The sequence below is a fragment of the Megalobrama amblycephala genome, linkage group LG13 (assembly GCF_018812025.1).
Source record: "Megalobrama amblycephala isolate DHTTF-2021 linkage group LG13, ASM1881202v1, whole genome shotgun sequence".
NCBI lineage: Eukaryota > Metazoa > Chordata > Actinopteri > Cypriniformes > Xenocyprididae > Megalobrama > Megalobrama amblycephala.
In genome coordinates, this window is record NC_063056.1 from 26,830,051 (window position 1) to 26,844,415 (window position 14,365).

The 14,365-nt window shown below is 37.8% G+C and overlaps 1 protein-coding gene across 3 annotated transcripts in view; it reads left to right on the forward strand.

Annotated features, from left to right (window-relative positions):
- Positions 1 to 14,365, forward strand: part of npr1b (natriuretic peptide receptor 1b) — a 50,183-nt gene that overhangs the window by 1,179 nt on the left and 34,639 nt on the right. The window contains exons 2-3 of one of the 3 annotated variants that reach the window (XM_048153317.1): positions 688 to 950; positions 3,254 to 4,040. In XM_048153317.1, the coding sequence (XP_048009274.1) occupies positions 3,290 to 4,040 (751 nt within the window). In that variant the 5' untranslated portion in view covers positions 688 to 950; positions 3,254 to 3,289. Of the gene's footprint in view, positions 1 to 586; positions 956 to 3,253; positions 4,041 to 14,365 lie in introns of those variants that run through there. The other 2 variants (XM_048153318.1, XM_048153316.1) reach the window with 2 other exon arrangements.

Consider the following 14,365-nt stretch of genomic DNA (forward strand, 5'->3'; position numbering starts at 1 on the left):
TGTACTCTTTTAATCAGCTTATTAGAATGATTTCTGAAAGATCCTTTGTCACTGAAGACTGGAGTAATAACTGCTAAAAATGTAGCTTTACCATCACAGGAATAAATTACATATTATAATATATTAACATACATTTTAAATTGTAGTCATTTTTTACAATATTTCTGTTTTTACTGTATTTTTGATCAAACAAATGCAGACTTGTTGAGCATAAGAGACTTTTTTCAAAAACGTTTGTTTCAAAAACCCTGTGTTTAATGTTAAATCTACTTTTTTTAACATTGTCAATCACTAATCAACAGTCGCTAATGGAGAAATATTTTTTCCCTACATTTCCATACCAGCAGGAGATAACTAGGTCATGCTAACTAGCCAAACCTTGACCTCTTGTTTCTTATAGGTAATATTCAGCTATGGTTACTCAATGCACAGTAGAAGCTAATCTAATGTATTTTGATCCCATTGATTTCCTTTGGCTCGAAATTAGAGTAGTGTTTACATAGTTGTTTTTTTTTTTTTTTTAATAGCTGGGAGCATTTGGAAGTGCTTTCTGACCAAAGGGTGAATCTTTACCCTGCTGAAACAGAAGAGATGCATTAAAACACATCAGGGCTGATCTTCCCCCCTCTCTCTCTCTCACACACACACACACACATACTCTGTCACTCTCTCTCTTTCTTCCGGCAGTAACTGCAGCTGAGAGGCATTAATACCCTCAGAACCCTGGAGCATGGCAGAGAATGCAGCTCGACACAGAGATGAGGTGGAGCTCTGTGAGGTAATGTGATTTGAGAAAATCACTGCTGCTCTTGGCACTCTGAATGACACACAGTCAGCCTGCGGGGATGAGTTTCACAGAGGCAGGGATGTGTTTTGTGCTGTGCTGAATGGACTGTCACGGGTTTGTACCAGCTCATGTTGAGGAGACCAGAAGACACCATGTATAAAAGGTAAGGTAAGTTTTCTGTTCAGCCTGTTTGGAGTTCTACTGTGTTAGAAAGTTTAGTTGACCATTTTTTCCACAATATATGATTTGTCATTACATTTAGATCAGTGGTTCTCAACTGGTTTTGCTTCAGGACTCAGATTTTACACTGGACGTGTGGTGACCCACCAGAGTGCGAAATTTAGTTTGGTTGTATTTTCTTATACCGTAGTCTTTCACCTTAGTCAGTATTTAAGTAAGAGGGCATGTCACTCACCATGTCCGTGTTGGCATCTGATTCATTTGGTTAGCTTCTACCAAGTGACAGATGAATTTGTGCCAAAACATCATGGAGTTAGATGCACAACCTTTGCTGTGAACAACAGAAATGTGAAGCTATCCATTCCAAAATGCATTAATGGCATTGTATTATTGCTCTTCAATGCTTTTTTTTTTTTTGCAATCCACCATTTGAGAATAGCTGATACATGTTTTCTATGGGGAATGAATGTATTACTGAAGTTCTGATGTTGTATTCTTTGTCTTCAGGTTGAATTTTTTTCAGAGATTCAGAGATTTTAAGTTACAATTACTGAGTGTGAAGATGTGGGTACACAAAAGGGGAAAGCTGGGTCATTCATCTGTTAATGGGAAGTGGTTCAGTTATGGTCATATGATTTTCTACCACAGAACATAACTGTCATCCTTTTTCTTTAAACAGCATAGAATAGTTTAGCTCTTAAATTATATGTGCTGTCTTTGATTTATTTTCTTGACCTCTCTTGGTTTCAGCTTCCCCAAATAAATTCTCTGATGCTTTCTCTTCCACCTTAGCAAAACTAAAAATAAGTCTTCATAACCACAGGAACAATGGATGCCATGGTTTATAGAAATGTTCTCAGAATTCAAAATAAAATAGGGTTGGCACAGATGTTTTATTCTGTTTTTTATTTTACATAATGTTTCTGTACAGAGGTGTGATATTGACTTTTTATTCATTAAAAGTGTTAGTAGTGTGATCTTTTTTTTACATTATAAAAAAGATACTTTAACCCAAGTATGATGTACTCAAAATTAACAGTTTTATTTAATATGGTGAATGAAGTGTATTTTTAATATTTTCAGGGTGCATTCAGGTATTTCTGATTTCTGTTTGAATTTAAACAGGCAAATGCTTAAGAATCTATGAATGGATCATAATTACAGTGATTATTATGTTTCTAGCAATGTTATATGTTTGGCAACGGTTCTTCTAACCCTAATTGATGGAGTGTTTAGCTTTTCATTTCTTAAACAACCATGTAGGAATCATGGCCATATTCCCAGATGACAATGTCAAGATTCATCAGGCTCAAATTGTGAAAGAATGGTTAGGAGGGAGCATGAAGATTCATTTTCACACATGAATTGGCACCTCTGAGTCCAGAAGTCTTTGGGATGTGCTGGAGTTGACTTTACAGAGTGCTTGACTCTTGCATTGTTAATACAAGATGACTAGATCTTACAAGATCTTGACCAAAAATCGATGCACCTTTTGATGGAAATAACATCACAACATTTATTTCCATCAATAGGGGCATCAATATTTGGTCATGAATCTTGAGATCTTGTATTGACAGTGCAACAGTCAAGCACTCTCTGAAGTCTACTCCAATACATCCCAAAGACTTTTAATGAATTTAAGGTCTGAGCTCAGAGGTGCCAATTTATGTGGGGAAAATGATTCTTCATGCTCCCTCCCAACCATTCTTTCACAATTTGAGCCTGATGAATCTTTTTGGCTGGGCAGTGTATTTAACCTCTATTAATAAATATTAAAATTATTGTTGACAATTGAATCTAATGGAACCTTATTGAAAAGTGTTACTAGGAATCTTTAAGCATTCCCATTCATCTCAATGACAGTTGCTTGGTTGGCGCAAGACCCCCCTGAAGTACATTATTAGAAATCTGTCATCTTTGCTCATGGTGGCTCAGTTCTGCAATGAATCACCTGAGCTGTACAGAATGTAACAAAATGGCATATGTTGGCTCAAATTCATCTCTCACTAGGTAGAAGCTAGCCAAATTAGCCAAACAGCAGCACAGACAGGTTGCATGATATGCCCTCATCCTTGAAAACCAAGGTGGAAGACTAGGTACAAAAACTATTCTGGACAACAAGATTAGTATATTTAGGTTACAGCAGCCTTTCTGGCCCAAATATAGATAGTATGGGTCAGTGAAACTGAAAATTCTCCAAAAAATAACTTTCAATTCTCAAGTATTTTTTATATACATATTTGAAACTCATATGATAAACCTGTGTGTGTGTGCATGTGTGTGTAGTGTTCCTGATCAGTTGGAAGTGTGAGCTGCAGTGATATGAGTCTCTGGTTTGGTGAAGGCAGATCATTTCTGCTGCTTTTGCTGCTGCTGTGCTGTGGGACACTGCTGACCTGGACCAAGACCAACCGACACCAAGGGTCTCGCATACCAAGAATCCACACTGATGACATCATACTGGCTGTCATACTCCCTCAACACAATACATCCTACCCCTGGGCATGGCCCCGCGTGGGACCCGCTCTGGACCGCGCCATCGCTCGAGTCAATGACGACCCCACACTGCTGCCCCGGCACCACCTTCGCCACATCTTTGCAAACAGCGAGGATGGGGAAGGTATCTGCTCCGAGTCCATTGCCCCCCTAATGGCCGTGGACCTGAAGTTCGAACACAACCCGTGGGCCTTCATAGGACCCGGCTGCGACTATACCTCCTCCCCAGTTGGGCTGTTCACTGCTCATTGGGGCCTTCCAATGATCACGGCAGGGGCACCTGCTGTAGCTTTCCTGCACATGGAAATGTACACCTCCATCACCAACACGGGCCCCACACACAAGAAACTGGGTGAGTACGCCCTCCACCTCTACAGACATTTCGGGTGGCACCAACACACCCTGCTGATGTTCAGTGACACCAAAATGGGCGAAAGGGCATGCTACTTCGCCCTGGAGGGTCTATACACGGAGATGCATGAGGAAAACATCACAACCATGGACCTGGTATTCGAGGAGAACAAAGGACCTGTTAACTATTCCGAACTCCTACACAAGATCAAGGATGATGGAAGAGGTGAGTGGCTTGTTTTTTGTTTTGTTAGAACAGTCTGCATCTAATTGGGCATCTGTCCTCATGGTAATATGTGTCCAGTGCTTCTGAGATGTTCTAGATGAGGTCATTTTAAAATCTGCTTAACCTCAATTGACATTGTTTCCATACCAACTGATTCCTAGATGTGACATTGAGGTTAGAGGCCAAATTTGTGACTTACAAATGAGGAAAAACCTTTTATCATGAGCCCATAATTATACCAGTGCCACAATTGAATTTCAAGAGTACAACAAGAGTCATGCAGAAGCTATAACAGGATATAACTGCAAATTAGCATGGGAAAAAAGATGTTTTATTTTTATTGGTAGGCCCAGACAGAATCTGAATTTTTTTTTATGCCCTTCTGACTTTTGCCAGAACCCAAAAGAAAACAATATAATATCTCAGTGCTTTTTAATGAAAGTTATTGGTGTCCAATGATGTTTGGACCCTAACATTTTTTTATATCTTTTTTTCTAGTCATAAAGGTTTATAACGACATGAGGGTGAGGAAATGTTGACATTTGTTGAGAAATTAAATTTTTGAGTAAACTATTCCTTTAAGTGCTTACAGAAAAGTTGTATCTTCAGTATTTTTTTGAAAGTTGTGATGGTCTCAGTATATCAAATAGATGCTAGAAGCTTCTTCTACCACCAAGGATCAGTTAGAGTGAGTGTGGTGGTTCTATTTAGTGACTTTGTACCTGTCTGTGTGATGGCATATTGTGTCAACTGAGCATGATTTGTGCTGCACTCTGTGATTCAGATATGAAATGCCTCAAGGTGCTGCTCAAGGCTTAAATGTGTTTAATCGTGTGCGGACTAACAGATTTAGTATAATTACACACAGAATGCATGACTGGGAATGAGTGAAGGAGAAGGGTAGAGAGATGAGGGACAGCAGGAAATGTTTAGAGTATGATATCATTGTTGATTTGCTGATTCACCATGCTTTCTTCAACCATGATTGAACTACTCAGATGATGTATGTAACAGTAATCTACTAAATTGTTTTTCTGTTCTCTACAAACAATATACATGATTCTGGCCAGACTCAAACCTGAGTCTCCTATGAACGCCACAGCTTAATTTGTCAACAACAGGAAATTCAGTTTTATAGTAACAATGATATAGTGCATCACAAAATGTAGCACGTATAGTCAATGTTCTGACCTTGGCATCAGACTAGTAGTTCTTCCGGAAAGGGGAACTCAGGAAACCTGTATCTGTAAGTTTTTAATGGGTAAAATGTACTTTAAACCTTTTTTCAAGTCCCAAAGGGGTATAAAAATGTCAACTGAACAACATTTATTAACAGAGGTTATGACCCCTGTGAGCATGCAAGAAATTTTAGCACACACTATCTGATCTGTTGGCATTTCCTGCAAAAACAGAGTTTGTATTCATTCAGTGTGTTCATTCAGTCTTTCTAACGGGAAGATTTTAATTGTTTATCATTAGTCACTGGATGCTCTTTTGAGTCACTCAGTGAACAGCTAGTGAGAAATGTAATGTACTAACACATGAAAAGTCAAATGAATGAAGCAGTGGATGATGTCTCAGGTGGGGGCTGTGTGTTATAAAACCCTTTGAAGTCTCGCAATCTTATAAGCAAATCCGAATGTGTTTTTAGGAGATTGTATCAGCAATATACTTTTTACGATCTTCCATAAAGTGAAAAATGCAATCCTCATGATATAAAACATTCTGCTCATAAAACACCAGCAATAAAGTGCAACTAAATTTCTTTGCTCTTTCTGGAGGACAGACAAAAGCCTGGGTGATCGCAAAGAGTCAGTATCAGAATAAATATTATATTTCAGTGGGTTATAAGTACAAGCACTTAATAGAACCATCCACTGGTACAATCTGTTACGAGTTAACAGTATTCTTATCAGTATTAGATATTTTTATGTATATAAACATTAGTTGGATGTTTCCCCTCTATGATTTACATGTATTTTTTTACAGTTTTCTTTAGATTTTTTGGTAACACTTTACAATAAGGTTCATTAGTTACCGTTAGTTAACTACATTAGTTAACATGAACTAATAATGAACTGCACTTATACGGCCTTTATAATCTTTGTTAATGTTAATTTCAACATTTACTATATTATTAAAATCTTGTTAACATTAGTTAATGCACTGTGAACTAACATGAACAATTAATCAACTGCTGTATTTTCATTAACTAACGTTAACGAAGATTAGTAAATACAGTAACAAATGTATTGTTCATGGTTAGTTCATGTTAGTTAATACATTAACTAATGTTTAACTAATGAACCTTATTGTAAAGTATTACCTATTTTTCTTTTCATTTTTGCCTTTTTCCATTATTGGCTTTTATATACCGTCATCTAATGCTCACTTAAATAATAATAATAATAATAATAATAATAATAATAATTCCTTACATTTATTTAGTGCTTTTCTGGGTACTCAATAGTAACACTGTTCAGCAACACTGTTAGTTCAGGAACACTGTTCAGTGTTATCTTAAGCAAATATCAAAAGAAATGTCTATTTCTCATACTGTACATTTAATGTTGTGATGCCTAAATTAACTTGTAGCATTTAAAATTATTTATTAAATTTTTTTATTGTTTTATTTGTAATTTTAGGAAAAATATTATAAAATTGGCTATTTATTGGTTATCAGATTCCGCTCAAATAAAAAAATAATAATTTTTGATTTATCATTTCAGCCAGAATTTTAATATCAGTGCATCCCTCAATGAGGTTTTGGTGACAGATGTGAGAGGGAATGTTTTTGTAGATGCAGAAATGTTTTGTGGTCTCTCTGGCTGATTAACATGTAGTGATTACCTGTGGTGCCGTAACCTTTTACGTAGATCTCGGAAGAGCAGAAATGCTCTTCCTCACCTCCTGCCTCTTTCCTCTCAACCCTGTAAAAACATCCTCACATCATCAGCAGCAGGAAGACAACACATGGAGGCACACCGCCTCCTGTGAGATTGGAATCTCTAATGTATTCCTGCTCTTCTGCTGGAGTTTTCCATATGAGTGCTCTCTCATTTGGAGATTGAGAATTCTTGTCTCTTCAAAGTACAGTTCTAAATTTATAAAACTGGGATCATCAAGTGCATTTTATTTGAACAAAACTATATTATCTGGACGGGTCAGATTGGAAAACACCCAGCTTGTAAATGCTGATGAAAGTGGACTTGAACTCTCTTCCTGGATATTGAGACATTTAAAGAGCTTTAGCTGGAGACTGCAAACTCTGACCTGCAAACAAGTTCATAATTACAACCATCTGAACGTCCATTCGGTACTCGGAACATTAATTTTTTATTATTATTTAGTCACCTCATTACACAAAAACATTGACAAATACACACATACTTATATACTTCTCATTCTCTCTGTAGTGCTGAAGTGATGTGCACTTAGCTGCTGCTGTTCTCTTGGATAAAATCTGCAGCACAGCAAGGCTGTTAATGGCCAGAAGTCAGCAGGTGCTTCACCATCAATCTCTCTCTCTCTGTCTGTCACACACACACACTTCAAAGCTGCTCTGTTGATGAGGACTGTGCTCCTCTGGTTTAATTTTTCCATGTACCCAATCACTTCAATCGCACCTGTACATGGTGGAAACCAGCATCAAAGAGGACCTTTACTCAAGAGTGCCAACAGGAAGATCTGGTTTTCAAGCTCCTCAACCAGATTTTGGAAGTCTTAAATTCTTTGCACGAGGGGGGAAACAGAACTGTATGAACTCTTCAAAATTAAGTAGAGCTCATTTTATGGAATTGTTTGAAAGAATTCTGCTCCGATTCCTCTTCTGAAGGAGCTGTAGCATCAGTCTACCTTGTCGTCATCATTTCAACTAAAATGCCAGTCTTTGTGACTAGAGCTTCATGCCCTCTTGTCGTCATGGTTGCCGAGCGCAAGAGCGGCCATGCTGAACTAAACTACCCAGAAGGCCGTGCTCCGCTTCTCTCCACATTTCCATCCATCTGGATCAGCTTAAAAATTAATCTGAACTGAGGTGTAGAGAAGGATGGAAAAGAAAAAAGAAAAGAAAACTACAAAAATTCACATAGCACACACTTTTAGAACAGATTCTCTGCTTGCTGGAGGAATGCTGTATTTAGATATTTCAGGTCGATATTTCCCATCATTTCTGACCTTTGGATGTAATGCAGAGTAACTGAATACCTCCAGACCTAAACCCAAACATATCAAAAGATTCATTCATGGAGGCGAAAGCTTGTTTTTAGTTCGATCTTGAATCTGCCCCCTGTGAACGGAATACTCAAGTCATAATGTTCTCTTCGTGACAGTAGAACATAAGGTTCAGTTTAATACAAGAATGACCTCACATCCTCTAGAATGAGGTAATGTTAGGCAGACCTCCCTTACATCACACAGATTCCTGCGCTAATATAATTTGTAACCCTATACTGGCTTATGTTAAACAGCATTAGAAGAGAAACATGACAGACTTGACTTGACACGACAGACATAAATTAGATTATTTTTACCGTTTTCTTAGTGCCAGAACCTGATTTTTTTGTTGTTGTTGCTTACAGTCAAACATTAGATTTTCCATTAAACAGTCATCTCTAAATGTGCTCAGTTTTTTCCCTCAAGGCTGATTTTGTGCTCAGATTTATGAACTTCATTGTGTTGGTCTATTGTCGAGAAGCATGATTGGAAATCTCCATTTTTGTGCAAAATCACCATTTGAAAGATTAGCTTTTTTTCTCTTATGTTGATGCATTTCTTTTTTAAACAGGAAGTTTAAGTGGGAAATATTAGGGATCAGCTTTAGTTAGGTCTCATTCATGAATCATGATTTGCTACTTGTCGGTTGCAGGTGGTGTTTGGGGGTGGGACTCTCTTGTTCGAGAAAGGATTTGACTGAACAGAAAACAGTGTAGAGCAAGATGAGTCATTGTATTTTTTGTCTGTTTTCCTGGGAGAGAAAGACTGTAAATTTGTGTTTAAATTCTAAAAGTGAATTTTGTCAATGTTTCAGATTACACTAGACCTCAAACATGGACTAAAATCCACAAAACCCTTTTTAAAATGTTAAAGTCATGATGTCTTTAAGTTATAAGAAAAGAGTTTGGGTCATAAGATGTACTACTGGTGTGCCACTTCATATGAATAAATAATACGTAAACTTTCATAGATGTCCATAAATGTAAAATAAATGCTGATGCAGTCCCTTTAAACCCTATTAGGCCCTTCTGTCTCATTTGTATTCTTGTGCGAAGCCAAGCAAATAGCTCTTGTGAGAGTTGTGGTTTAAGCTTTCCTTTACTTCCTCTCCACCCTATTTGATGCTAGTAGAATTGACATTGTGATAATCAACGTTTTCTTCTCGCTCAAAGTGAGATTCAGTCTGGATGCTTTGTTCCACCTGATATTGTACAGTCTGAACACATCACTCCAATTCTCTCATCTTCTGTCAGATCACAGCACAGATGGATTGTCTTGCCAATAAATAACTGAATAAGTGAGCATGCATAAAGAGCATGCATAAAGCCCGTCAGTGTCCCCATTTGCTCCCCATCGTGGTCATCAGACACCTAAGAAAATGGGCTTCAAGGATTCCATCCAGATCAATAGAACTGCTGCTATTTCCTGTTGTAATTGCTCTGATCGTTTTTTTGTAGCCATGGAGTGTTTTGTGAGTGTTGTGCCTGTGAACTATAGTGTCGATATTCTTTAGAAAAATAGACTGAAGCACCATATAATCACTGGTCAAAGGGAAGGGTGGTGCAGATTAAACATAACAGATCAAGTCCTGCATTTATATGGGATAAATCAGAGTCAGTGCAGGAGTGAAGCTTTAACAGTCTGCTCTGGGCGATCAAACATTTTCATTAGATCTCAGATCATACGTCTACAGTCGTGACTCATTTCAACTATTCACTCATTATGTTGATAATTGGTCATTTTTGTGATTGTTTTAGAAAAGAATGCTGACAGACAGCTTTAAAATGGCAAATGGAGAAAACGGAATAAAAAAAGACAGCAAGAACAGAGCATACGTTGATATGAACATGAGGTTGTTTCCTAATAATGTTATTTTCAGAGAACACAAGCGGTCTTTCTTGGTTCTTTAAACTCAATACATAGAAATATGTATAGTTGCACATTGATTCTGGTTGTGAGTGTAATTGTAGCAGGTTTGTATTAGAGAATGGCATTGCATTTTCTGAGCTGAGCCCATCATTATTGTTTGAGCTCAGTGTGCGGCCATTTTTCCCGATTGCAATTACAACGTACCACCTCATCTGATTGCATGCAAGCTCCTTGTTGGGGGAGGGCAGACTTGCTCTTACTCATGGTCTAGTTGGTTTGGTGATATAATTGCACAGTTTTGAAATAGACTATTCTCTTGTCTAAATATTTAATGTAAGATTTTTTTTTTTTTTCTCAGCCCATTCACTTCAGAAGAATAGGAGTTCATGGGCCAGATTTACTAAACAGGGCAAATTAGCGTGAGAGCGCAATTCTAAAAAAGCACTGATGGGAGTGGAAAGTCGATGACTCGCAAATTAAAGAACACAGACACAGCCGGATCATTGCCATAATGACCAACGCAATCTGCCGAGAGCAGCGCAAATTAGTGTCTGGTTTAAAGGTGCAATATGTAATATTTTTCCAGCAAAATATCCAAAAACCACTAGGCCAGTGTTATATATTTTGTTTACTTGAGTACTTACAATATCCCAAATGTTTCCAACTCTTTGTAAATCGTGAGAAAATTGCAATTTTAACCAAGGCTCCGGGACATGTGAGGAGTCGCCTGTCAATTGCGTCATACCCACGTTACCCTCGGTCTGCCTCGGTTTCCGGTTTTATTTTGTAGAATTATTTCTACAAAATACAATTATTTCTACAAATATTTTGTAGAATCTTATTGTTTAAAGTCCCTGTAAAGTCATTTTAAAGTATGTGTTCTGAGTTTGTCACACCGCAGAAAAATGTGTTATTAACCACCCAGCCAAATTTGAATGATTGAAAAAATCTGCAAGTAAATGAAATAAGTTATCAAAATCTCGAAAAAAACAGGCAGGGGTCTGTTTAGCCCCATTCACCAAAAACAGCGGATTATCTGTGAATCCCAGCTGTCTGATGAAAGTTTGTAAAATTATCCGGTGTAGAACGCACACTTTAGAATCCTTCATATCATCGTTTTAGGAAATTTAAATAAGGAGACCGAGCATATTGTATATTATAACAACCATGTATGCATTTGCGTGACGAAGGCATTACTAGCTAAATGTGCAAAGGGCTGTATGACTGTAATGACACTCTGAGCGAGTGAACCGCTGTAGAGTTAGAGGCGGCGCTACGCTCGGTGCGTCATCGACAGTTATATAGTGTTAGGGGAGGAGCTATGCTCGGGGGTCCAAGTGCGTCATCAGACCGACCTTTTAGCTCCGCCCAAAAAATCCTCAGCAGAGACTTGGTGAAAAACTGTTTAACGCTCTAACTTCACAATTAAGCATTACACAATTCACAGTCTTCTTTGTAATGTGTTTCAGCAATACATTTGTAACATTTATAAAGTGTTTAGAAAGAATTCTCAGAACTGACTTTACAGGGACTTTAAATCTAATTTTCTTGATTTTTGTTTTTGCGAGTACCATGCTTTACCATGCCTCGAAAAACACTATTTTGTCAAGTAGCTAACAGCAGATGCAGCTTTATTTTTAGTAACAGTAATACAGAATTTTCTCCAACACAAGCCATCCAGCATTTAATATGATATTCTAAAATCGATCTATCTTACTGCAATGTGTCTCACAGTAGCCGCCAAGCGAACGCACAGAGTAACATTATAACATCATTTTCAACACTCTCAAATGTATCTAATATGATAAACAGAGCTGTGTCACCTCATACTCATGACCGGAAAAGTGGATGCGGCGACTGTGGCATAACAAAAGTTCCGCCGCTCGTTAGGCGCGTGTTGCGCAATCACTTCAGCGGCCTCGTTCAGCTCCCACAACACTCGGTCCTGCTCTGCTTCATACTACAGTAACGTTACGTTAATAATCGCATCCATGAACGTGATTTCTTCCCGAGTCCTATCCCTATTCTTTTGCACCGTCCGTTGAGGTGGAGACATGTTCCAAGATTCCGCTCTCAAACCTGGTGTCATCAAGCTACGCCTTTGTTTTGAATAGGCCTCTAGCGACCTCTAGCAGACAGAATTATTACATGCTGCACCTGGAAGACATGCTTTTTTAGGGTTGTAAATAATAGTATTTGAGTAAATTGATTAGCGCAAACCGTAGTAAATCACCTTGTATAATTCATTTAAATACTCTCCTCCCATACATTTTTCGTCTGAAAGGGGAACTTCTACAAATGCATATGCAATAAGGTCAGCCACAAAAATAACTGTCCACACCTTTTCAGCTCTAAATTTTCAGTGCATGTCTTTAGTAAATCCTGACAGTAGTTTTTGTAATCTTACTGGTCTTACTGGTCAACTGGTCAACTGGTCTTACTGGTCAAAAGAAGCTGTTAATATATCTGGCCTCATGTTTATAAAGTTTAATTAGAAAATATAAAGTGCCCCCTTTTATGCTATTTTAAAGGTTTCTAATTTTGTTTTGAAGGTCTCCTACAACGTTTACATGCATCAAAGGTCAAAAAATACTTTAATTTATATAATTGCACATCACCACATTTTTCAATGATTATCATACGACATGTTTGAAGATTCAGTCTCTCTATCACCCTCCTTTCCGAGAGCCTACTCTGCTCTGATTGGTCAGATGGCCCAGTCTTTGTAAGACTGGGCTTACGCGTGTCAGAAATGAAACGCCCATTACGATAACTTAATTTCAGCTCTGTAAGCTTCCTAAAGCTCAGTGATTGTACACACTGTAAAGAGAGTAACGAGTGCATTGATTTTACCATATTAATCTGAGCATGATTCTGAATGAAAATTTCATTCTGATGAAATATTGGAAGAACTAGTTATTTAACCTGAACTTCTATCACAAAGACAACTTGGGTGGAAAAAATGTTTAAAATCAAGTATGCTTACATGAGACAATTTAAATCAGTAGCCTGTTTAATGTTATATAAAGTGGGTCATCTCATGGGAGTGGACATATTGCCATCACACGACCAGCTTAAAATACTGAGTGTATCTTTAAATAGTTGTAGTGTGACAAATAAATATATAAAATACATTCTCAATGTGAGGTCAGTTGTTGTTTTTAAAAATTAAGTAATTTTAGATAATAAAGTATAACATGGCACATTGCTTCAGATTACCTATTCACAGTATGTTAGTAGATGCCTTAGTCGATGCCTTCTTACAGTACCAAAGCAACTAACTAGTGCACTTTGTAGACTGAACTCTGCTGAGTATATGCTGAAGTTAAACTCTATTTGGCCCACAAAAACACCCACTCATTGTCTGTCACTCCTGTCCAGGGAAAACATGTTTAGGAATGTTTTTATGTGTGCGTCTGAGGAAAGCGAAGTGCCTTTAATGAACTCATTTGCTCAGTGCTAGTTAATGTTTAACAGTGTTGAAAATAGCAATTCTCTCCGTTAGGTTGGATATCTGCCAGCAGTCCCTCTCAAGGGTTTCATCTGATAATGATGTGCATTTGAGTGTGTAATGGACTGCTTTATCTCTCTGACAGGTTGCTTCTCACACCTGACATACTCCTTTCCCAAACAGAATTGCATTTATACTATGGACATGCCTTCGTAATCATAGCGAAAATTATAGTCGGTGCAGTTGCTCTTTTTGGTCCTGATCTGTCATGAACGGGGGAAATCAGAAAGTTCTGATTAAATTTGCAACATTGGCATCAGCTGAGTGCACAAATTATGCAGATTGATGCTGCATTCTTTCTTTCTTTCTTTCACTTCAGTGTGATAGACAGCTGCTGTGGGTTTTGGTCATGGCAAGAGTCATGTGGGCAGATGTAAAGGTCTTGTTCTGTGGTAGTTCAGTATTGACTTGAGACACAAAGCTGCACCTCTGACTCAGTCACAGTAGGACTTTACCCTCTTACATTCTCCGTTTTACTTCACATTTATGTGTTACTTTAGTAGCATGCAGACTACTTTGTGTGTTTTTGCACATTAAATCTCTGTCCATAAGTGTTTTACTCTGATGGGGGTGAGAGGATGACAGGATGTAATGCCACATACTGTAGTTTCAATCAAATTATAAAGTGGTGAAAATCAAGTTTTTAATGCTGTCTATATGTCTATGTGGTGTTTTAATATGCTTTAAGACAAACCATGTGCAAATTCATAAGTCAACAGCATTGCTGAGT